At 47.9% G+C, this 25,360-nt stretch overlaps 1 protein-coding gene across 1 annotated transcript; it reads left to right on the forward strand.

Annotated features, from left to right (window-relative positions):
* The first annotated feature begins 816 nt into the window (after window positions 1–816).
* ARF3 (ARF GTPase 3) lies at window positions 817–20,733 on the forward strand. Its single transcript, XM_082421503.1, has 5 exons — window positions 817–1,037; window positions 15,732–15,971; window positions 16,788–16,898; window positions 17,135–17,259; window positions 17,825–20,733. Exons 2-5 carry the CDS (start codon window positions 15,824–15,826, stop codon window positions 17,984–17,986), a joined length of 546 nt encoding a protein of 181 aa, XP_082277629.1. The 5' UTR covers window positions 817–1,037; window positions 15,732–15,823; the 3' UTR covers window positions 17,987–20,733.
* The last annotated feature ends 4,627 nt before the right edge of the window (window positions 20,734–25,360 follow it).

Consider the following 25,360-nt stretch of genomic DNA (forward strand, 5'->3'; position numbering starts at 1 on the left):
TGGAAAAGATCTCTTGATTCTCACCCCCGAGCAACTTAGTCTTAGTAGTGAGTAGAAACACTGGTGCAGTGAGGGCTCTCAGGGGGGTGCACATAGCCCTGATTAAGAAATGAAGCTGAGGACGTCCCTGGTGGTGCAATGGTTAAGAATCCGCCTGCCAATGCACGGGACACGGGTTCAAGCCCTGGCCCGGGAAGATCCCACATGCCGCGGAGCAACTAAGCCCGTGCGCCACTACTACTGAGCCTGCGCTCTAGAGCCCGCGAGCTGCAACTACTGAAGCCCGCGCGCCTAGAGCCCGTGCTCCGCAACAAGAGAAGCCACCGCAATGAGAAGACTGTGCACCGCAACGAACAGTAGCTCCCGTTTGCCGCAACTAGAGAAAGCCCGCGCACAGCAACGAAGACCCAACGCAGCCAAAAATAAATAAATAAATGTATATATAAAAAAAGGTTAAAAAAAAAATGAAGATGAGAGCTAAGGGGTAAGGTCCAAAGCAAGGGCTGTTCACTCATACTCTGCTCCTTCCTGACTTTGCCCAAGGAGTCCCAGTCTCCAGTGTGCCCACTATGCGGCCCAGTCCTTAAATAACAGACATGGCTCTGAGGCTTGGGATTCTCACCTCTGTGCTCACTGTCTCACCCCCATTTCCTAGCTGCCGCCTCCGCCGCCCGCAGTTTCCAGCCCCCACATCAGCCCCCGCCAGGTCTTCCACTCAGGCGCCCGCTGCCTCTGCTGCAGCAGCTGCCATGGTGATGGATCTCGCGAGAACTGCCGCTCGCCGCCGCGCAGTTCTCGCGCGATCGGGGAGGTGGGAAGTATCCTGGTCTGGGGGTGAGGGTGCGCCGCACAGCTCCTGTAGCCGTCGCGGTTTCCGGTGCTAGGTGGAGGGAAGGAAGGAGGGAGCCGGGAGCGGGGCCAGGGGAGCAGCCGCGCTGAAATCGGCGGAGGGAGCCGGAGAGAGTGGAGCGAGAGCCGAGCGGAACCTGCGGGGGCGGAGGCGGCGGCCGCAGCGGCGGAGCTGGGAGCAGGAACAGGTGAGGGGCTGGGGAGGAGGGAAGGCGGGTCCCGGTAGAGGAGAGACTCGGGGTGGGAGCTGAAAAGATAGACCCCCACCCCCACCCCCGCTCGCTCGCCGGCCCGCCCGGCACTGCTTGGCATGGGCCGGTGTGGTCCTTCCCACCAGAGAGCTCGGAGAGGGGGCGCCGGGCCAGCCACACGCCTGCCCCCGCATTTGAAGGACACGGAGCTGGGGTGGGGGTGGAGGGCGCACATGGATTTGTCCTCCGCCTCGCACAAGGGGGCGACCTGGGCTGCGGTTAGGTTCCCCTAAGGAGGTGGGCTTTTGAAGGGTTGGGGTTAAGGGGGAGCAAAGCAGTCCAAGGTGAGGTGACGCGGGGGCGGTGATGGCTGTTTTGTATCCTTTGCTTATTAAAGGGCTAGGGAATGTCGCTTTTTCCTACCCCTTCTCCCCCTCCACCTGAGTAATAGACCAGAGAGAAGCCTAGCTATGGTGACACCCCCTCCCCCCATCGTGGCGCAGGGGTGCTTAGGGGGTTTAGGGATTAACCGGGAACACAGGCTAGTGGGGCACCCCAGGGGCACTATTCTGGTGGAGGCTGAGCTTTCGGGTCTTGGGGACCGCACGTCGGGAAGAGGGCAGCAGGTGGGGAGCAAGAGGAGAGGAGGCAGGAGGAGGGGGAGGGGATCTGATCTTGCTTGGAGAAGAGAGGTGGTGCCTTCCTCCCCCAGGCGAAGCGGGGGCGGTCTCACAGGAGGAGGGAGCATCTTGTCACTGGCTCTGAGTTTCTGTCTTCCAATCCGCTTTCTTTCTTTAGGAAGTACCAGGATTCCCGGAACAAAAAATGGAGCCATTGCTTATACCAATGTCTGCGGGAAGGGGGCGGGGATGTGTGGAATTCCCTGCTGAAAACGGGCCACTTGATTAGCAAAGTGGTAGCTCCTCTTTTGGGGGAGTTGCCTTCTTTCTGGGTTGTATTACTGCTGGTCTCTCTCTGGCCAGGCCAGGAGGAGTGTGGTATGTGGTCAGGAGTGAGAAGAAATAGTGAGGTCATCGGGTGAGGGAGAAATGTAACTTAAAACCTGTCTCTGCCGCGGTTGGATTGGGTCACCCCTGGTCTATGGCATGAAAGTTTTATTTGGTAGGAGATCTGCTGCAGGAGTCTGATTGCTTGGGTCAATGCAACAGGGCAGAATCTAGTCTCTGCATACTTCCTTCCGTGTCCCTAATCAGGTGTTGACAGTCTTTGCTGCCATTTTGTCTTGAGCTTGTTGTTGGGGGGGTCTCCACTTGCTATGACTGGAATGGGTCAGTGAATTGGTCATTGTACCTTAGACCCGAGTTTGAATAACACGTCTAGAAAAGCTCACTCTAAGAAAGAAGCTGATCCACCTTTTCACAGAATGCATCATTGACCGTGGATTCAGCTGGGAAGGGTCCTCCTGTATCCCATATACACATGCCTCCTGCCTCCCAGCATAGAGTTATTACCTTGCGTAGTCAAAATTTTTATGTGTATGTCTTGCTTTTCCAAAGAGAAGCTTTTTGAGTGCAGGAATTGGATCTCATCTTGTATCTCCCACACTATCTGTGCACACAGTAGGCACTCATGATGAATACAGGATGTGAATGAATAGAACTCAGGTTTTCTGACCACAGTTTAAGGAAAGAGGAGAGGGCTTGGCTGTCAGGGAGAGTGCCTGAAGATAGCTGAGTGAGGGTGTAAAGGTCCTTAGCCTTTGTAATTAAGAAGTCTTGGTCTCTCCACCTTCCTAAGAGGCACAAAACAGTCATGGATAATGAAAGTAAGACCCCAAAAGAAAAATATTAGAGCACAGTCATTATTTATCAGAAATCGCAGATCTCCTGCTTCCCCATTGTGGGCAAAGGGGTCTCTCCATTAGACCTAAGTCCTTCAGAGTGTTGTCTGTAGATTGGGATCCTGGTAATTACGGAGAAGGGAGCCAGTGTATGTATGTGGTGCCTGGCATAGAACTGGTGCCAGTGAATGGTAGCTGCTATTATTAAACTGAATGCAAGTGTAAAGGAGAGCAGACAGCAGGCTAGAAAGAGTGGAAGTGAAGTCTTAAGTGCACAAAGGGTCATAAAGTGTGTTTACCTCTGCTAGTCTCTTCCACTGCAGTCATAATAGAGAAAATGGACTCAGAGGACAGTGGGTGGGATTTGTTGGTCAGAAGGAGGAAGTTCTTTAAAACCAGGTTTGTTCAAGCTGAATCAGTAACTGAGGGAAATTGTGGAATCTGCTTCCTCATATACCTTTAGAAATGGATGTCAAGAGGCTTGAGACTCAAAACATGTCACTGTATTTGGCTCTCCTCACCATTTTTTTTTTTTTTAATTGAGGTATGGTTGATTTACAATATTGTTTTAGTTTCAGGTGTACGCATAGTTCCCTTCACCATTTTTGTTTCAAGTGAATTTAGAGGCAAAATGGTATGGTAATTAAGAGTGTGGACCTTGGAATCAGACAAAATTGAGTTCAAATCCTGCCTCTGCTAATTACTAGTTGTGTGATTTTGGTGAAATTATTTGTCCTCTTTTAGCTTCATTTTCCTCATCTGTAAAGAGTATGATAATGATGGTACCTATTCATAGTGTTGGCATGAGAATTAAATGAGGTAATACATGTAAAGCACTTAGTATTATACAAAGTACACATAGTAAGCCTCAAGTAAATGTTAGCTGCTATTAATAATCACCATCATCATAGAAATAATAACATGAGCACTCAGGGCTGCCTTAAAGAGGAGGTTTACAGAAGAACAACTTGCCGCCTGAAGCGCCTGTGTAGAGGGATGATTGTTACCATGACTTTCTGTGCTGGTCGTAGGCTTACGAGCAATGAAATCTTTTTTTCAGCATCAGCCTCACAGAGGCAGCTCCTGTTGCCTGAGTGGGAGGTGAAGCTGGAGCAAGGCAGGGGCCCTGAACTATCAACTTGGATGTAGGGTGAGGAGATGGGGGCTCAAAAATAGTGTTCATGTTAGAAAGGTCAGTGTGACTCTGAGGTAATGGTTGACTCTTCCATGAAAGAGCGCCCTGATTGTCCTAGGTTGGGCATTTAGTTTCCTGGCTCCCATTATTTTAGATTTCAGTTAGTATTTCAGCATCCTCCATTTCCCGGGCCACTCTTTTCACTTAGTCATATCTCCTTTAAATGTCTGCCTTTGTTTCAGAATGTACTGTATTAAGATCCAGCGTTGCGATATCTGTAATTCTGTCTACTGTACCTTTTCCAACATCTACTGCAAATATAGGTAGAAAGCTAATAAAGCTTTTTGATAATGAAAGGACATGGGGAGCTTTTGGAGAAAGTTCTACAGATGTTTGAAGGCTTTGTATTGTAGTCTAGGAAAGAACTGACTGAGGTAGGGAGTCTATGAAGGTGTTAAGAGATTTGGCATGGACTTCTGCAAAGGATCTGCTTGCACCATATGGACCAGAAGGGAAATGGCTCAAGATTTCAGGGATCCACCATTAGCACCATATTCCTGAAGAAAGGTGAAATGCCTGGGTGTGGCAGATCTTAGTTCCCTGACAACCAGGGATTGAACCCGGGCCCTCGGCAGTGAAAGCGCGGAGTCCTAACCACTGGACCTCCAGGGAATTCCCACAACCTGTCCTTTATGAGCTTAAACACAAGAGTGTCAAGCATAAATGTTTAAATTTCAACATGATTTAGGATGCAGAAGAACATTTGCTCTCTATTGGAGTGGTTTTGTCCCCTATCCTCCACTTTAAAAAAAAAAAGCAATTGAACTTTACCTTATATAAAATCTTATTTGAAGTCTGATACGTAAAATGCATAAAAGTGCTGCTGCTGTGGTAGTGGTGGAGAGTGGCGGAACATAATTAGAGCCTCTCATATAGTTCTCCCTTTCCCCCAGGCAGGCTCTGAATCCCATCCAGGGAACCCTAGGGCTCTGAGAACGTGGAAGCCACTTCTCCAGTTTGTCAGATACAGGAAAAGGATTGGAGATCACCTAAAGAATACTGTCTTCCTCAACCTCACAGACGTTTGCCATCATCAGTAGAACCGTGTTCAGCAACAAGCATATCAGTCACTAGCTACAGATCAGTCATGGAGCTGGGTGCTGGGAACATGAAACATGAATAAGGCATGGTCCCTGCTGGCAAGGGACTGAGAGTCTAGTGAAGTACTTCCCAAACTTTTTCCCACCATGGCATACAGAGAAGATGGTAATAGTGAAACAGGCATAGCTGCTTGCAACCTGAGATGACTGGCCCATGGGCTCTAGCCACCCTAAGCCCTGCCTAGCTGTCCAGTATTGACGGGATCAGTATCTCCAGCTGACCTGTATTGCATTAAAGGCACATTATTTGGGAAGTTCCAGCTCTGGGAAGCAAAACACACAAAGGTGAATAAAACATTCTGTGGTAAGTCCTAGAGTAGAAGTGTGTTTGAGGTACTAAGGGATCACAGATGGCTCTTATCGCTCAAGGCAGGTGATTCCCTGTCTTCTGTATCCTTAGGCTGCTCTATGATGGGTGGCCTTGTCCAAATCATGGCCTCCTGTTTCATCTGTTCACTGGCAAGTCCATCTTTTTTTTTTTTTTAAAAGCAGGAGCTCTTTTTTTTTTTTTAATCTCCTTTTTAATTTTTATTTATTTATTTATGGCTGAGTTGGGTCTTCGTTTCTGTGTGAGGGCTTTCTCTAGTTGCGGCAAATGGGGGCCACTCTTCATCGTGGTGCGCGGGCCTCTCACTATCGCGGCCTCTCTTGTTGCGGAGCACAGGCTCCAGATGCGCAGGCTCAGTAGTTGTGGCTCACGGGCCCAGCTGCTCCGCGGCATGTGGGATCTTCCCAAACCAGGGCTCGAACCCGTGTCCCCTGCATTGGCAGGCGGATTCTCAACCACTGCGCCACCAGGGAAGCCCCATCTTTTTTTTTTTTAATTTTTAAATTTAATTTTATTTTTTTATACAGCAGGTTCTTATTAGTCATCCATTTTATACCCATCAGTGTATACATGTCAATCCCAATCTCCCAATTCATCACACCACCACCACCCCTGCCCCCCCACCGCCGCTTTCCCCCCTTGATGTCCATACATTTGTTCTCTACATCAGTGTCTCAGTTTTTGCCCTGCAAACCGGTTCATCTGCACCATTTTTCTAGGTTCCACATATATGCGTTAATATATGATATTTGTTTTTCTCTTTCTGACTTACTTCACTCTGTATGACAGTCTCTAGATCCATCCACGTCTCAACAAATGACCCAATTTCAGTCCTTTTTATGGCTGAGTAATATTCCATTGTATATATGTACCACCTCTTCTTTATCCATTCGTCTGTCAATGGGCATTTAAGTTGCTTCCATGAACTGGCTGTTGTAAATAGTGCTGCAGTGAACATTGGGGTGCATGTGTCTTTTTGAATTATGGTTTCCTCTGGGTATATGCCCAGTAGTGGGATTGCTAGGTCATATGGTAATTCCAGTTTTAGTTTTTTAAGGAACCTCCATACTCTTCTCCATAGTGGCTGTATCAATTTACATTCCCACCAACAGTGCAAGAGGGTTCCCTTTTCTCCACGCCCTCTCCAGCATTTGTTGTTTGTAGATTTTCTGATGATGCCCATTGTAACTGGTGTGAGGTGATACCTCATTGTAGTTTTGATTTGCATTTCTCTAATAATTAGTGATGTTGAGTAGCTTTTCATATGCTTCTTGGCCATCTGTATGTCTTCTTTGGAGAAATGTCTGTTTAGGTCTTCTGCCCATTTTTGGATTGGGTTATTTGTTTTTTTAATATTGAGCTGCATGAGCCGTTTATATATTTGGGAGATTAATCCTTTGTCCGTTGATTCGTTTGCAAATATTTTCTCCCATTCTGAGGGTTGTCTTTTCGTCTTGTTTATGGTTTTCTTTGCTGTGCAAAAGCTTTGAAGTTTCATTAGGTCCCATTTGTTTATTTTTGTTTTTATTTCCATTACTCTAGGAGGTGGATCAAAAAAGATCTTGCTGTGATTTATGTCAAAGAGTGTTCTTCCTCTAAGAGTTTTATAGTGTCCGGTCTTAAATTTAGGTCTCTAATCTATTTTGAGTTTATTTTTGTGTACGGTGTTAGAGAGTGTTCTAATTTCATTCTTCTACATGTAGCTGTCCAGTTTTCCCAGCACCACTTATTGAAGAGACTGTCTTTTCTCCATCATATATCCTTGCCTCCTTTGTCATAGATTAGTTGACCATAGGTGCATGGGTTTATCTCTGGGCTTTCTATCTTGTTCCATTGATCTATATTTCTATTTTTGTGCCAGTATCATATTGTCTTGATTACTGTAGCTTTGTAGTATAGTCTGAAGTCAGGGAGTCTGATTCCTCCAGCTCCGTTTTTTTCCCTCAAGACTGCTTTGGCTATTCGGGGTCTTTTGTGTCTCCATACAAATTTTAAGATTGGCAATTCCATCTTGACCTGCATAGTGGGACCAGATTGGGGCAAAGATTTACTAGGGCTTTAGGCTGATTACTCATGGAATTTAAGTGATTTTGTAATTAGCAAAGTACAGTATTCTGGATATCCAAGGCTATCGATGTGGGCATTGGAGCAGCCATTGAATATCAGGAGATGGTGCAGTTGTAAACTGGTCAGATTCTAAGAATAGGGCAAGCTGAAAGCTTTGGTGAGAGGATAGTGCCACAGAATGTTCCAAGGAAACAAATGAGTCTAGTTTTTATCCAGTCACTGTTTTATCTAGCGAAGTCATGTATTCTGAAGCAGACTTAATGCTCTGCTCTGACTAACTTGCTGAGGGTTGTCCGTAGGAAAAGCCATACCCTTTCTCAGTGTTTGGGTCTTTATCAGGGCGATTTAGAATCCTTCTTCACTTGGTGTTGTGGCTTCCTTCAGGTCATCCTGTACTGGAGTCTTCCTTTCGGACTAGAAGGGAAACTGGCGTAGGATTCTGGCTTGAGTCTAAATGCTGCTAGTTGAGTTAAATGGAGGCTAATTTTAGTTAGATATGTTCTAATTTATAACAAGGTCATCACTGATTGCCTAGTAGCTAGGTTCAGTAGGTATTTTTCAGGCCTTATCTTAATTTGACCTTTCTACAGCCTTTGACCCTCCTTTTTTTTTTTTAATGTTCTTTCCTCATTGGTGTCTCTGATGTCTCACTCTCTTGATTTCCTTTCTACCCTTTTGGTTGCTTCCTACTTTCTTTCCTGGCCTTCTTTTTTGCCCATTGCTTTAAATGTTGATGTGCCCTAGGTTTCTGCCTTTGGCCTTTTCTCCTGTCTCACTGTACACGCTCTCCCTAGATATATCAATTAAGATGTATCAGTTGCAAAAGATAGAAAACACACCTGTGACTCAAACAATCAAAGGATTTATTAAACATATAGCAAGAAGTCTAGGTGACATAAGCCAGACACAAAAGGACAAATATTGTTTGATTCCACATTTATGAGATACCTAGAATAGTCAAATTCAGAAACAGAAAGTAGAGTGGTTGTTTCCAGGGGCTGGAGAGAGGGGGATTATTGTCTAATAGGTACAGAGTTTCAGTTTGAGAAGATGAAAAAGTTCTGGAGATGCGTGGTGGTGATGGTTGCACAATAGTGTGAGTGTACTTAATGCCACTGAACTGTACACTTAAAAATGGTTAAAATGGTGAATTTTTTTTTAAAGATCTATTTATTTAATTAATTTATTTTTGGCTGCATTGGGTCTTCGTTACTGCACACAGGCTTTCTCTAGTTGCGGCGAGTGGGGACTACTCTTTGTTGAGGTGCGGGGGCTTCTCATTGTGGTGGCTTCTCTTGTTGCGGAGCACGGGCTCTAGGCACGCGAGCTTCAGTAGTTGCGGCACGTGGGCTCAGTAGTTGTGGCTCGCAGGCTGTAGAGCGCAGGCTCAGTAGTTGTGGCGCACAGGCTTAGTTGCTCCGTGGCATGTGGGATCTTCCTGGACCAGGGCTCGAACCTGTGTCCCCTGCATTGGCAGGCAGATTCTTAACCACTGGACCACCAGGGAAATCCCTAAAATGGTAAATTTTATGTTATGTATATTCTACCACACACAGAAGTAGTCCAGGGGTAGAACACTTATTTTTTTTTTTAACTTTTTATTTTATATCGGAGTATAGCCGATTAACAATGTTAATCGTTAATTTCAGTGTTAATCGTTGCTGTGTTTCAGGTGCACAGCGAAGTGACTCAGCCATACATATACGTGTATCCATTCTCCTCCAAACTCCCCTCCCTTCCAGGCTGCCACATAACTTTTTATTTATTTTTTTAATCCAGCAACTTAACAGTGTTATTAAGGACCCAAGTTTTCTCAGTTCTTCTGCTCTGATATCCTAGTGTTCTTATGTCTGTCCCTTCATGTACCCAAGATACTCCAGCATCTCACCCTTCTACATTAACATCCAAAGGCTGGACAAGAGAGCATTGACATATGTTCTTTTTTAAGACTGAGGAAAACTTTCCCAGATACTCCCAGCAGACTTTCCTTACATCTCATTGCCCAGAATTAGTGCCTAACCATTCGTGACTCAGTCACTGGCAAGAGAAATGGAATGCCCACATCCCTTCAGCTGATCAGTTTTCATACCCTAGGGCTGGTGAGGGGTAGTACCCACTCCCTGCCAACATCTGAACAAAGTAGGGGTTCTGTTAGCAGAAAGAAGGGGAAGGTGGCTGTTGGTAGGCAGCCGGTAACTGCTGTCATACTGGATCACCTTGGTTCCTCTTGGGGCTTCAGTTACTATCTATGCAGATGAGTCTATATACCCAGACCAGACTTTTCTCCTGAGCTTCATACCTTAGCACCTCAAAATTCACGTTAATCTAAAAACAAACATCTTCACTCTCAGATCTGTTCCTCTTATGTTTTCTGCCTAAAGAATTGCCACTGAATCACACAGGCCAGAAACCTGGGAATCATCTTTGACTCTTCTCCTCTTCCTTCCTACGTTTAATTAGTCATTAAATCCTGTGGATTTTACTATTTTGTTGTTTCAAATCTGTCCTGTCCTCTCTATTGCCACCTCTGTTTCAGAACTTTTCTTATCTGTATTACTGTACCTCCCAAGTGGTCTCTATGCTTCCAGTCTTTCCCCCTTTTAACGTATTCCCTAAACTGCTGTCAGAATGGTCTTTCTTTCTGTTTGTTTGTTTGTTTATTTATTTATTTATTTATTTATTTATTTATTTATGGCTGAGTTGGGTCTTTGTTGCTGCGCGCGGGCTTTCTCTAGTTGCGGCGAGCGGGGGCTACTCTTCGTTGAAGTGCACCAGCTTCTCATTACAGTGGCTCCTCTTGTTGCGGAGCACGGGCTCTAGGCATGCGGGCTTCAGTAGTTGTGGCTTGCGGGCTCAGTAGTTGTGGCTCGCGGGCTCTAGAGCACAGGCTCAGTAGTTGTGGTACATGGGCTTAGTTGCTCCGTGGCATGTGGGATCTTCCCGGACCAGGGCTCGTGTCCCCTGCATTGGCAGGCGGATTCTTAACCACTGCGCCACCAGGGAAGCCCCAGAATGATCTTTATTTTTTAATTTATTTTTTATTTTTAAATTTTGGCTGCGTTGGGTCTTCGTTGCTGTGCGCGGGCTTTCTCTGGTTGTGGCGAGCGGGGGCTACTCTTCGTTGTGGTGCGCGGGCTTCTCATTGCAGTGGCTTCTCTTGTTGCGGAGCACGGGCTCTAGGTGCGCGGGCTTCAGTAGTTGTGGCTCGCGGGCTCTAGAGCGCAGGCTCAGTAGTTGCGGCGCACGGGCTTAGTTGCTCCACGGCATGTGGGATCTTCCCGGGCCAGGGCTTGAAGCCATGCCCCCCGCATTGGCAGGCAGATTCTTAACCACTGCGCCACCCGGGAAGCCCAGAATGGTCTCTAAAGCACGTATCTGATCATGTTACTCAGTATGACCTTTAAGGCCCTTCATGATCTAGCTCCTGCTTCTCTCTCCAGCCCCATCCCTTCCTTTTACTCACCATGCTGCATCCACATAAACGACCTCCCAGTTGCACCTGGCTTTGGCTAATAAATGCTCTCTCTAACTCAAGTCTTTGTGCCTGTGCACACTCTGTTCCCTCTCCCACCTTCCCTATTCCTTAGTGTCTGATTATTTCCTATTCTTCCTTTAAGAGTCAGCTCAGGTGTGACCTGAGAATCATGTCTGGGAATCGTCCTTTATCCTCCAGTCTTGATTAACTGCTCCAGCTTTCTGTCCCCATAAAACTATGTGCTTATCCCACTCTTATCCTCACACAGTAATCCTCTGTTTCCTAGTCTTTCTCTCCCATTGACTGAATTTCATGAAGGCAGAAACTGTCTTCCTCTGTATCCCTGGTTCATTATACTCAATAAATGTTTAATGAATGGATGGAAGCTGACATCAGAAGCTGTTTCTTGGCTTTGGGAAATCTTTGAGTCTAATAGAATTCATTGAGATACTAATCTAGGAGTTCTTGTGTGCTGATTACAGTGCTCTTGAGGCAAAAATTTGGAAAGTTTACAGAGGTCACAAGCCAGCTGCACTAAGGAAACTAAATACAGGCAGACCCTGCTTTGGTTTTCTTAAATTTTTTGGTCTGCTCCATTGGCTGTGCTCAAAATAGCATCTCTATTAGTGATATCTCAATTTGAAGATTGTTTGGGAATAAAGCTGCACCCTGCAGTTTAGTGCACCCTGCCTGGGCAGCACAGGATTTGGGAGGCTCTGGTCGTCCTTTCCCTGGGCCCATGCAGCCTGAAGAGGAGGTGCTGGATCAGGAGTCCCGTCGGGGTGTCTCAGGACACATGCCTGCTTCAGGAGTGGGCAGTGTGTGTGGCAGACTGAGCTGTGACTCTCAGAATCCCCTGGAGGGTGAGGCAGGCATGCCTCAAGTCCAGATAACTGAACAGTCAGTGACAGCAACGGCCTGCCCCTCCTGGAGGGTGGGAGAGAGGGATTGGGGGCAGTAAGTGATTGTCAGTGAGGACATCCTCAGGTGAGGCTTAAATCAGCCAATGTGCTTGGTTGAACTCCTGCAGTGTCGCACACGGAGGAGATAACAAAGTTTGTAACTGTAAAATAGAATGTTGAGACATACTCTTTGTTAATAGAGATATGACTATATTCCATTTTTCATCTTGAGCCACTCACCTTTAGGTTTAACTGCTTCCTGTTTCTACCAGCCCATAGAACCCTGGTATTTTGCCCTGTTGACACAGGAGTGCCATCTGTGGCAGAAGAGAATGACTACAGGCAGTACCGTACATAGGGATACAATCCAGGGTTTGTTTGTTTGTTTGCCATCTGCTTCCCAGAGCTTTCTCTAGGAATGCATTATGGTGAAAGTGAGAATTAGCTATATAGCCATAGCTTTGTATTCATGGCACAAAGCTGAGAGTTGCCACCATCCTGATGGTAGGGGCAGTATGCTATCTGGAAACAGGCAGGGACAGGGAAAGCCAAGACAAGAAAGCCAACACCCCCTTTGGAATGTTCATCTGAGTCAAGCTCCTGATTATATTAAAGAAGAGTTGGAATGTCCATTAATTTCAAGGCTTTGGGCTGCCATGGGGGACACATGGTAACTACTTGAATATTTCTTTAGTTGCCTATCAGCCCCACTGAGTATTAAATGGCAAGAGAAAATTTTACCAATTTTAGTCTTCTAATCCTTTCATGGCTTTCCCAAACCAGTCTTGGGGTCAGTATGTGTGGAAAATGGCCAAGAATTGACAGGAAAGCTAAGCAACCATCTGTGCATTACACGGAGATAACTGCTAGGACAGAAGAAATGATATAAGGACATCCTCAGATGAGGCTAAAATTAGCCAATGTGCTTGATTAAACTCCTACTGTGGGCTTGGCACTGGGAGCAAGGAAAGATCCAAAATAAATAAAAGGCATAGTCCTTGCCCATGGTGAGTACACAGGTAAATTGGGGAGACAGTAAATATACAGACCTATAAAAGAAGAAAAAACTCCATAACATAGTGCCACTTGAGTGGTTCAGATAATTCAGGGTGCTTTATGTAGCATGCCAGAAAATAGAAATAAGTGTAACACTGGGATCAGATTTTGAACCAAGACTTTAGCATGATAGCTTAGCAAAGGAGCAAACCAAAGGACAGTGTATGCATGTTCTGGGGCAAGGGATATCTTTCAGCCACTACTCGACTCACAGTTGGTAATCATTTAGCCAGCAACAGTTCCAGTCATGAAGGAAAGCAAGATAAATGTATGGTATAAATTCAATTCAGAGTCTGGGCCAAAGCCTGTTACTTAAGCTTTAAAGCAAAGTATCATCTGGAGCTGAAGGAGATGACACCTGAGCTGGAGACAAGATAAAAACTAGGAAGACTTGGGGAAGGTCTAAATTTCTGGAAGTGGTGGCAGCAGAACCAGAAGTCTGACTACCACAGATTACCAAGGTTGGTGGGATCTAATCTTATTAGCTGGGCAGGTGTCCCCTCCTGCCTCAGGAAATCTTTGGGAATCTGTCTGCCTGGGTGGTTGAGGCAGGATGAGCAGGGAGGATGGCTAGTGGGCGACTTGGCTGAAGTTGAGGCCAAAGTTGAGCCAGGCCCTCCCCCTGGGGTGTGAGCGCTCTGGGTCAGGGGCAGGGCTCATCTGCGGAACCTACCCGGAGCACCACGCCTGGCTCATTAGTGGATGTCTGGGGAGGTCTTTGAAGATGAAACACTCCATAAGCACTCATTGTTTCTGTTTTTTGGACAAACGAGTACTTTGGTCTCCAGGGGCTGTTGATCTGGCTCCTTTGTACTAGTCTGGAATTTGCTGCAAACTGAGGAGAGTAGGAAACAAACAAAAAAAACCTGAAATCGTTTTTGAAAGAACAACTAAACTCCCACCAAACCCCGCCATGCTTTAGCTTGTAAATAGGATTCCTCCCCATCCACCTTTCACATTCTTGGGTTTGGGTGCACTCTGTCGACCTGTTCTTTCGCCCTCTGGGTTTGGGGTGTGCGTGTGTATATCTCTGGTTCCAAGACTCTGTAGAGAATGCCAGCAGCTGGCATATGGTGATTGCTGAATAAGCTGCCCGCTGATGCATGTCTCCCGCAGGCCCAGAGAACTGGCTGGCACGGGTGATTCTGAACCCCCGTTTCATTGTTGTTTCAAAGATTCATTTCTGTGGCTGTCCTGAGCCATAGAGAAGGGAGGGAAGAAGAGAGGGAATGAATGACTCTGATTCTGTCTGTCGGGGGCAGTGGATGGGGTGGGCAGATAGGCAGTTTGTACTTTTGTAGTGTTCTAACTGCTCCCTTCATTTTTCCCTAGTATGTAGCAGGCAGAAATGTCTAACCTGAGTGAACTGCTAGTCAGGTCAGTAGAGACCTGGGAGTTAGTTCAGTTATTCAACTACTGTGTGCCAGGTACTAGTCAACGTAGGGAACACAGCAGGGAACAAAATAGATAAGGAGCTGACATTACAGTAGGAGGAGAAAAACAGTAGAGCAGGAAACAAATATGTAACGTGTCAGATGGTGATAAATGCTATGAAGAAAAATAAAGTGGGATAAATGGTGTAGAGAGTGGTGTGTGTGTGTTATAGGTGGTTATGGAAGGCCTTTTTGATAAAGTGACGGTCGAACAGATGCCTGAAGGAAGTGAGGGCGTGCTCCATGAAGGCTGTCTGGGAGAGGAGCATTCCAGGCAGAGTGAATAGCAAGGACAAAAGCTTTGAGGCAGGAAAGTATTGGGGAACTGAAGTGGAGTACGCACAGGGGAGAGTAGGAGATCTGATGAGAGAAACGGGAATGCAGATTGTGCCGGACTTTATAGGCCTTGGTATGGCTTTGGGTTTTACTGAAAGGGAGCTATGAAGCCCAGAGAGGGTTTTGAATAGAGGAGCAACATGACCTGGTTTCAGCTTTAAAATCAGTCTGGCTGCTCTGTGGAGAATAGACTGAAGGGGGTAGGGCAGAAGCAGAGGATGAGCTGACTGCCTCATTGCAGGTGGCCATGTGGAGCAGCTGTCCTGGGATGGGCCACGGCGAGCCTAGGACCTACCTGGCTGAGGAATGAGGGGCAGCCTCTCGCCACCCCGTCTCCCAGCTCTCAGTGCACTGTTGTAGGAACAGGGCACGATGTTAGCAGCTGGCATTTCACAGAGTGGAAAAGATCAGCCTCTTTTAGGAGTGCTGCTTTCTTATTTCTTCCTCATTAATTTGGTGTGTAAAAGGACGGTGTAGAAATATAGGAAGGGAAGAAGCAGAGTGTCTTGATTAGAGCTGAGAGCATAAACCTTGGGAACCTGGCAAGCCTGAACCTCGTTAGGAGTCACTAAGAGCCACTCCTCATTCCACTCCCTCCTCTCCCACCATTTCCAGAAGTCTCAGGGTAAGGTTGGGGGAGGGAGAGGCATTAATGATCTCCCAATGCCTTGGGGTATAGTGTAGAATGTCAGGACTGAAGGGACTTTAGAAATCATCTAGTTCAACCCCCTCCATTTACAGGTGCAGATTAGGACAGGTGAAACAACTCATCCAAAGTCACATGGGTAGATTACTGGCAGAAACAGGGGTCGTGAATGTTCACTGCTTTATCTCTGCTCCCAAAGGCTCAGGATGTGTCTGAGTGGGCCTTGATCTTCTTAGTACCCTCAGGCTCTCAGTTTGTCATGAAAGAGCTCCAGCCATGACTTTAGCCGCTGCCATTAATGTGAAATCCTGACAAGCAGATGGTGGTAATAAGTTTGCATTTCTTTGCCTAGGATCAAGTCCTCCATACCACGGACCAAGCCAAAACCAGACTGCCACTGCCCTCACTGCGCCCTACTGTCCTCAGAAAGCGGCTGCTGTGATCATGGGTAATATCTTTGGAAACCTTCTCAAGAGCCTGATTGGGAAGAAGGAGATGCGCATCCTGATGGTGGGCCTGGATGCCGCAGGAAAGACCACCATCCTGTACAAGCTAAAACTGGGCGAGATCGTCACCACCATCCCCACCATTGGTAAGGGCACAGCTTGGCTGTAGGCTTTCATGCCAACTGCTGAGCCAGACAGGGGGCCTATTCCTAGATCCCCCATCTGGCCACCAGGCAAGTCCTTGCAGTTTGTGGGGTTCAGGGAAGAATGGTTATTTAGCTTACTAGCAGGTGCTGGGGCTGCTGTTTGCCTATCTACCCTGACCCTCTCTAATGCGGGAACTTCAGCCTGGCACCCAACAGTGGCCCTCAGGCACTGAGCTGGTTTGTTCTCTGTTATTTGAAAAGCAGGTGAAGGGTTTTGATGTTCCTGCCAGAGGCCTGGAATTGCTTCAGTTTAGATCCTTGGTGGCCCTGATCCCGGTTAAGACCTGTCTGCGGGAGAGAGAACATTTGCCTTGTAAAGGCGGCTCCAGATCGTCATCAGCAGCTGGTTCTGTATTTGGGGCTCCAGGACTATAGCTCACTTCCTGTTCTTCACTCTGCCTCACAGGCCCCACTTCTTAGCTGAGGCAGACTCTGGTGGCCAAGGTACAGGAGTGGGGCTGAGTCATTTCTTTTGCAGGAGGGAGAGTCAAAAACTGAGAGAATGAATGGGGAAGGTTGTCTCACCCAGGTGATTGTGAACTTCCTGACTGGCCCTCTTCGTCCTCTTCCACTTCTCTTAGGTTTTCTTTTTGGCCTTCACACTACTAAGTCAAGGAACACCAGGTCTGAGGAAGCCTTAGCTTTCTTTCCCTTGCTAGGACATGGCCATGGCTGGGGGAAACAAACAACCCACTGGGGCATCGTGTGCAGGCCTGGTGTTTCAGGCCAAGTGACCATTGTCTGTTTTTGCCAAAGGGTTCAACGTGGAGACAGTGGAGTACAAGAACATCAGCTTCACAGTTTGGGATGTGGGTGGCCAGGACAAGATTCGGCCTCTCTGGAGACACTACTTCCAGAACACCCAAGGTAGGGCATGTGAATTGGCTATGGACTGGCATGGGTTGGATGGGTGTGAGCAGAGAGTATGGCTATTGTTCTTGGTTATCGGTAACCAACTCTTGCCCTGCTGCAGTTACTAGGGGTGGGAGACAAGGAGAAAAGGGAGCAGATATTTGGAGGGTATAAGGAGGGTGTTTTCTTTTGGTGGTGGGGGAGGGGAGTTGATCTGCCGTCTCTGTGCAGCCCATGTTCTGCCTCCCTAGGGTTGATATTTGTGGTCGACAGCAATGATAGGGAGCGAGTAAATGAGGCCCGGGAGGAGCTGATGAGGATGCTGGCAGAGGATGAGCTCCGGGACGCTGTGCTCCTTGTCTTTGCAAACAAACAGGTGTGACATCTTCCTACCCCTGGGTTTGAGAGAGGGCAGCCTGGCCGTGGAAATCATAGGGTCTTGGGGCCCATTGTGTGGGAAGCCCCATGACCATGCTCTCAATTTTGAAAGTGTGGGAAATATGATTAGTTGGCTTCTTTATGCTCTTCTTCTTGTCCCCACCCCATCCCAGCTTTAATTAGCAACATTTCTGTCCAGAGGGACTGGTGTGGTTCACCTTCACCTCCTGTCCCTCTTTTATCTTACCTATTGTCTACTTTAGTGGAACTGCCCTCACTCTTACGGTCAGACAGACCTGATTGTACGCCCAGTCTGAATCACCTCTCCACTTCCCTGCCAACCCATGTTTGGTTTCCAGCTCCTCAGTGGAATGACCTTTAGTGCCTTGGATCCGGAGTTCTAGGATGATTAAATCCAAAGTAGTTCTTTAGGATCTTGCTCTGGGTTCCTACACTGAAGGAGGAGGAGAGGGTGCTAGTCTACAAGTCTTTGGTAGATGGTTGCTCTAGAAGCCTTCGAAAGATCCTGAAGCTCCTTTTTGTTTGTCTCCCTTGTGCTCCAGGATTTGCCTAATGCTATGAACGCTGCTGAGATCACAGACAAGTTGGGCCTGCATTCCCTGCGTCACCGCAACTGGTACATTCAGGCCACCTGTGCCACCAGCGGGGACGGGCTGTACGAAGGCCTGGACTGGCTGGCCAATCAGCTCAAAAACAAGAAGTGAGAGCCAGACAGCCCTATCCGACCACCCCACCCACCCCTACTGTCTCCCTGCCCCAGCCCTACCCTTTCCTTCCTGTTGCCAGTGTGGCCAGGGCCCTGGGTTTCATGTCCGCATGCCCAACAAGAGCCTTGCCGCCCCTTCCCTCCCCTCCCCCATCCATGACCAGTCCCCAGTTGCTGTCCTAATGATGAATCATTCCAATTTACCGGATTTAAAACAAAAACAAGGTTGTTATGGTTTCATGGGGTGCCCCCCTCCCCAAGCTCTGGGGTTGGGAGGTGGGATGGGGTATTCTCTCCAGTTTGCTTCGTTTGGCTCCGGTTGGTGTGCTCTTGGCATCTGAGTCCCTTCTCTCTCCCCATAGGCCCCTCTCCTGCTCCCCGTCTTCCTTTCCTTTGCCGCTCTCCCCCTGTTCTACATGGAAATTGCACGGGCCTCTCTTTGTGTGCGTGCATGTGTGCGCGTGTATATATCTGTATAGAGAGATATATATGGGGGCCAAGGAGCGGGTGGAGGAGGTGGAGTGCAGCTCAGGGCTTGGAGCCAGGACACTGCCCGCTCTCGCCTATCATCTTCCCCTCCCATGTTGGTGAGATAAAGGGAAGGAGGGGGAGGGAAGGCTGCCCCAGTCCTGCACTGGTTCCTCTCCTCTGCAGGTAGGTGTTTTCCTGGATGATAGGACAGATGATGGACTTTCTGCCACCATCTTCCTTTATCCCTCTCTCCACCCCACTTAGGGCAGGGGGGTGGCATTTATCTCTAGATGACTGTTCCCAAGGAGATGCCATTCTGCCCTGCCTTTTAGTGGGAAGGAGAGAGGAACCCACTCACTCTTACCAGCTCAGAGTGTTCAACTGATCCTCCCCCACATCCTTAAAGCTGTTCCTCAGGAGCTTTAGGTGGGAGGTGGGGATAGGTAGCAAGACCATGGGGTGTATTTGGGACCCAGCGCACTGGGGAGAGGGGCTCAGGTTTTCCATCTTCATCCTCTCTTGTTATTAGGAGAAGGTGATACACAGATCAGTCCCATTCCTGCCTTCCTATCCCCCTATCTTCTGATCTTGGGGCTGGGTGGTTCATCTGTCCTTTGTCAGAAGTTTCCTCACCCTGGTAGTTCTGCTGGTCTGACCAGAGCTGGCTGGCTGGTTTAATGAGGAGCGGGGAGTGGGGGTGACATAGCAGACCTCAGTATCAGTCCCCCTGTTCTCCAGTTTTCTCTAGTCCAGGATGTGCTGAAGGATGAAAATTTTATGTTTCCAGACCCTCAGACCATCCTGCTGTCCCCTCTCTCCATCCCAACAGCTTTTCCCTGCCCTCTTCACCCACTTCCCATAAATGGATCTGGACGTTGGAATGGAGGGAATAGGACTCTGAAGTGGTTGTTGGTGCTGGTGGGATGCGGCGGTCTTCAGAGTCCTCCCTCCATTATGATGTAGTTGTTCAGAAGCTGCTGCTACTATGTCTCTGTCTACAGGAGGCGCTTGTCCCTGAGATCCTGGCCTGGGTCCTGACTTCTGCGGTTTCTGTGAAGCCGTGGCTTTTCTGTGGGCTCCTGTGTGTGCTGGCTGCGCCCTGAGCTCCAAGACGGCCGCCCGTAACCTTTCTGCTAACGTCAGGGCCCAGGGCCTCCACAGCGTGGCTGGGGGACCCCTTCCCAGAAGGGCTGTCCCAAGCCCCACCCCATGGGACTAGGCTTCCTGTCACCTTTGTCTACAGCAGGAGGATCAATACCCCCCAGCTCACCCCAGACTGAACTGTGAAAGAGAGGTTCCAGGGGTGTCTCCCCCAGTGCCAGCTCCTTAGTGATGTGTTACTTACCCAAGGTGCAGCGGGTGTATGCAGGTCTCTTGCTCTCTAGGCCTTTGTGTGTATGTGTGTATGCGTGTGTATGTGTGTTTGGTGGGGGGAGGGGGGTGCTGGAGCTTCTGTCTCATTTTAACATGCGTTCATTCCCCTGACCCCACAGATACTTCCCTCCACACTTTTTCTTTGCCTCTGTCTCTATTTTGTCAGATTTTTTTTGCTCCTGCTCCTGTTGCCTCTCCCTCCCTGAACCCTTTCCTTTGCCTTCTCAACTTAATCACTGCTGTTGCCTATTTGTCTCCCCTTTCCTTGGTTCTTTCCTACTTAGGATTCTTCACTCTGTACCTTTGTGGTTGGTGAGGACTTTGCCTCTTCTCCTGCCTCACGCCCTCTCTGACCCTGCCTAGGTAGATGCCAGTCCCAAATGGGTTTTTCTCATTTTAGACCCACCCCCACCTTGGTTTTGGGGGCTTCAGGGACTAGTGGGGCTGAGGGTGTTAGGAAGCAGCCTTAGAGGTTACGTAAGTGCTGCTTGAGGATCTGTCCAGCAGGGGGCAGTAAGTGATCTTGGTAGTATCCCAGGCTGCTAGGCCTTTGGCAGGGGTGGTCCTTTCTACATTCCCATTCACCTAAAAGCTCTTTTGGGATTGGGTGTTTCATTCCACTTCTGCCCACTCCCTCCCCCACTCTCCTCCGGTAGGTTTAATTTTTTGCTTTCCTTTGTTCCAGCCTTTCTTCTCCCTGGGGATTTCCCCTAAATTTCCCCCCTAAAAGTTTGTGGTGTTACAGTGGTAACTGCAGTTCTGAACTGGTTTTTCTCTTCTTTTTTCCTCCTCTGGAATGTAGACTGTATATGTTTAATAACTCACCTTCTCTCTCCTTGCTCAAAATGTGGGATGCGCGATGACTGTGACCCTGGTTGGAAATTAAACTTGTTTTATGCAGCTCTGGAGCAGACCTTCATGCTTGATGTGCAGCAGCCATGGGACAGTGTTTAATGGTGAGGGTAGCTCTGCTTCTGGTCCCGCTCTCCAGACTGCTCTTTCTCTCAGCAGCGGGGTAAAGGGTACCCTTGAATGGGGAGAGTGAGGTTATGGAGGAACTTAGGTTCATCTCCACACTGCTTACTATTTCCCGTCGTACCCCAAAAGGGAGCTTAAATGAATTGGGCCCCAGAGTGTGAGGGCTTCGTGACTTTGCCTTTCTAGTTGTAAAGGGTTTAACCCTGAACTTAGCCATGTTTATCACCTTTTAGTAGACATTACGGACTTCATTAGCTAGAGGGCCCTGAACTTGGAGTGCCCCACACTGCCTCCACTCTCAGATCTCCCCAGGCCTGTGCATCAGGTGCTTCTAGTTGGAACAGGGTCCCCTCATCCATAGACTGGAGTCTGCTCGCCCGTCTAGTTCTGGATTTTGGCAGTGAGTAAGCCTGAAGGGTAGACGTCTGGGTAGTATAATGAACTTGATCCTCCTTACAGCCGATGGCCCTGCGTCACGTCTGCTTTAGGTGTGTGTGGTTCCCCATTGTCAGGAGGCCAAGCCTCATCCAGAGATAATGTTTCGAGGCAAAAGACAAGCCTCTGTCCTCCCATCCCACTCCCACCATTACTGTGTTCCTCTCCTGCTATTACTCAGGCAAAGAAAGGGGCGGTGCTACCCTTTCTTGGGGTGGGGGGGTGAGGTCTGGATGAGCGCGGCAGGCCTTCCCGACTCTTACCTCTTTCTTAAGCTTTGAGGACAGAGGTCTTCCCAACCTGATGATATGGGAAAGGGACAGGATTTAGGCATATAATAGGTCTGAGAGCCCCAAGTACCAGTGTGAAGTATATCGTTTGTATTCAGTTACCTCCCTGCTGCCTCCCCTGGTAATTCTCCTTTTCAGCCCCTCTCTTGCTATTAAAATAAGTCATCACCCTCAAGGACCAGTGCTTCTGCCCTTATGAAACCCTTAAACTGCTCCAACCAGACATCACTTTATTAACCCCTTAAGCTTTGAACACTACCCACTTACCCCTCAAAATCAGATGATGCTTTCCTGCTTCTAGGCTCCTCAAAAGTCCTGCTTGGTGACTGAGGTTACTGATGAGTTAGGAGCACTTTCCCAAGTACGTTATTTGTATACTAATAAATAGATAACTTCTAGAGCTACAACCTCGCATAAGATAATGATAATGGAGAGGACTTTAGCTGGATGGCAGGCCAGTGGGGGTCTTTTGACCCCTGACAACTTGGGGAAGAGGATGACCTAGTCCCTCTGTCCCTCGGTAGGCGGTCTAGGATGCCAGGAAGGAGGTGGAGGGAGCTCTCTTGTGGCTTTTGCTTAAACCTTCCATCTTTTGGGGTTGTGGGGGGACATGGGGAGATGAAAGGGAGACTTAACCTGGAAGGTAAATGTTTAGCATCCAGCTCTTAGGACAAACAGCCACCTTGTCTTCCCAGAGCACGAATAGCTCTTCATTCATGGCTTGGCAGAAGATCTGGGCCTAGCATCCACTTCAGGATAATCTGGGCAAGGGAGCTTCTAAAATGAGCCTGGAGAAAGCCATTGAAAGTACTTGGATTGGTCCAGGTGGGATGGAGGCAGTGACAGGGAGAATGAGTGTGAGTATGTATGACTTTTTCAGACTAGAGGTATAAGGTCTGAAGGCTTTGGGGAGTCACCAGTTTCAAGTACCTAGACTGGTCAAAGCAGAAAACTGACAGGTATTTATTTTGTACCTTCTGTGTTTCCAGAGATGTGCTAAGAATTGAGTCAAACCACAGTACTGAGAGAGAGACCAGGGAATCTATTTCTGGGATACTCTGGAATCCTTGGGATAAGCGTAGAGTACCACGTGGGATAGTGAGAGTCGGGGAGTAAGTGTGTAGGGGGGATACCCCCTTGCTGCTTGCAGCAGGGAGTGGTGTCTTTGTGCAGGCAGTTATACTACTGAGAATAGTCTCTTTCCCAGTTCAGAAGGGTGTGGAGGTAGAAGGGTCAAAGTCCAGTTTTCTACTTTCTAGCCTGGTAACTGGAGGTTAGAGTATCAGGCTGGTCACTGGGGAGTCATAGGATCCAGGTGCCTGTTTTCCTCTGCAGGTTTTTCATTCAAATTAGGTTTCCTGGCCCTGATTACTGGGATGGGTAAGGATGACCCTGAGTTCCTGAGCAAAGGGAAGAAAGGGTTAGGCCTGAGGAAATCTGAGCCTTGAGTGTGGTAAAGGGCGCAATGCTGCTGAAGGCAGTGGTTGGAGGTCTGGAAGTGAGGAACCTGGGCCAGGACTGTTCACCATCAAGCCTTGAAGGTAAGTGTCTCCTTGTTTGTGTCACTATGGCCATGAGCTGCAGAAGAGAGTATCTGGGCTCTAGCTTAGGAGCAAAGCTGGCTTCTGAGCTGAATGTGGTGGAGTAGAGAGGGTGCCTCTCAAGCCAGAACTCTGGCTCTCTGTGCCCAGAGCTGACCAGTTCTGCCCATGCACCCTTCCTGCCCCGACCCTTCCTCCAAACCAGGTGCATTGAGAGCTGTCTCTGAGGAGGTCTGGACAGTGAGTCCGGGCCAGGCAGGAGGTTTGAGAATGAACGTGGCCACCTGGCACTCCCTCCCACACTTTGTTGAGAGCTGTCCTAAGACAGACTCGAGTACAAGGCCTTTTAAGGGTTGGAGGGCTTAGCTTGGGGCAATGAATCACAGGGATTTGGATGCTAGCTTTTTTCTGAGTTCTGAATATAGGAATACTGCCTTTAGGTAATAAATAGGAGATGGAGAATCTGTTTTTGCCTATGCCAGATCTTGCACTGATGGGATGATACACCCCTGGCTAGAACAGCCAAAGGGCAGAGTGGGGGAGGGAGGTAATGCTTCATTCCTGGTTATGAGTGCATAACCATACCTAAAAAGAAAACATCTAGTCAGCCAGGGTATATGCATGCTCCTGAAAATATGCCATTCGATTTTGAACCCAGATTTGTATATGCTGACTCACAAGCTTTTTATTAACAATCTGTCAAACATATTAAATCCATTTAAAAAGCAGTGCCTTGCTTACTATCTGGCACATGATAGTCACTCAACCTTGATGAATGAATAAACGTCATTGCCCTTGACCAAGCTGGACATGATGGGTGCCTCATGAGTCTTGGAAGCCAGGGGTCTGTGGTAGTCTCTCCTACTTGCTGACAGACACCTTTGAAGGTGGAAACCTCTCCAGGAGTGACCCTCTGATTAACTTGTGCCTTGAGTCAGGGTTGGGCCAGCTCCCCTACCTTTCCCAGGACCATCTCACATTTCTCTGTCCTTCAGGTTCCTCCTAACTTGATCCAAGGAGAAAGCTCCTTCCTCCATGGTCCCTTCCGGGTCCAAGAGGGCTTGTGCTGCCCTCTGTGGGTGACGTTGTCTTAGTTTTGCCCTTTTCTGCTACCATCCTCTCTCACCCCTTCCCGTTCAGAGTACTTACCAAACAAAGCCTCAGAGCTGGACAAGACAGTAGCCGTCCACCTCAGTGGCACCATTCCAGTCAGCCGATGCCTCAGTGCAGTATGCGGGGTCACCCCTTTGCTCAGAAACTTTCAGTGGGTTCCCACTGCCATTCAAGGCTCTCCACAACCAGCTCTTCCTTCTCTCTCCAATTACCTCTGTCTGGTCTTCTGGCTAAGTCCCTTAACTTTAGCCAAACTGGTTGGTTCATTTTCCCCAAATATCTGGCCCTCTGCCTTTATACCCTTTCTCCCTTGTTTAGAAACAGTACTTTCCTTTAAGGTATGCAAAGCTGCCATGGCCTCTCTAATCACAAGGACGTTTTTCTCCTGGCCTGGCTCCTTTAGCTCCGCTAGCACAACTCCCTCAACACCTCCCACACATTGCCTTGGATTGCTGTGTATCATGTTCATTCATGCAATATTTTAATTTCAGAATTTATCTTTGTAACCAAAATAATTTTTATTGCAAAAGCTCCAAACAATACAGAAGTGTTCAGAGCAGCATGTAGGACTTGTTCCCCTCTGCTCACTCTGTCCCCAAAGGTTACCACCCTCAGCTATTTGGTGTGCATCCTCTAGTTCCTTTTCTAAATATATGTATCTAGACACAGTTGGGGAGGGGTTAAAATATAAAGGGGCTCATCACATCTATTATTCTACCTTTTTTTTTTTAACTTAAAGGTATATATGTTTGTCTTAGAGGTTTTCTATATTAGTATAGTTAGGTTTTCCTTTTTAATGGTTTCTCGGTACTGCATAGTATATAATATTTACACAAAATAAAACGTATTTGTCTGGAATCTGTTATATGGAGGGTATTGTGCAGCTGGCACCTAAGGGACTCCAGATACGATCACAACCTTGTCCTTGCCATCAGGGAGCTCGCTCTTTAGGGGAGAGGGGGAGGGAGGAGCGGGAATACACAAATAACCACAGCACAAGGGAAAATACATTAAAGTCCCCAAGTGTGCCTGAAGTTCAGAAATAAGAGAAGTGACTTCTAGCTTAGGGGATCAGGACTTAACAGAGGAGATGATCTTCAAGCTTGGCCTGGAAGGAGCTTGACAGGTGAAGGAAGAGCATGAACTGCACACAGAGATGAAAACACACAA

This window comes from Balaenoptera physalus (assembly GCF_965194825.1).
Source record: "Balaenoptera physalus genome assembly, chromosome: 13".
NCBI classification, from domain to species: Eukaryota; Metazoa; Chordata; class Mammalia; order Artiodactyla; family Balaenopteridae; genus Balaenoptera; species Balaenoptera physalus.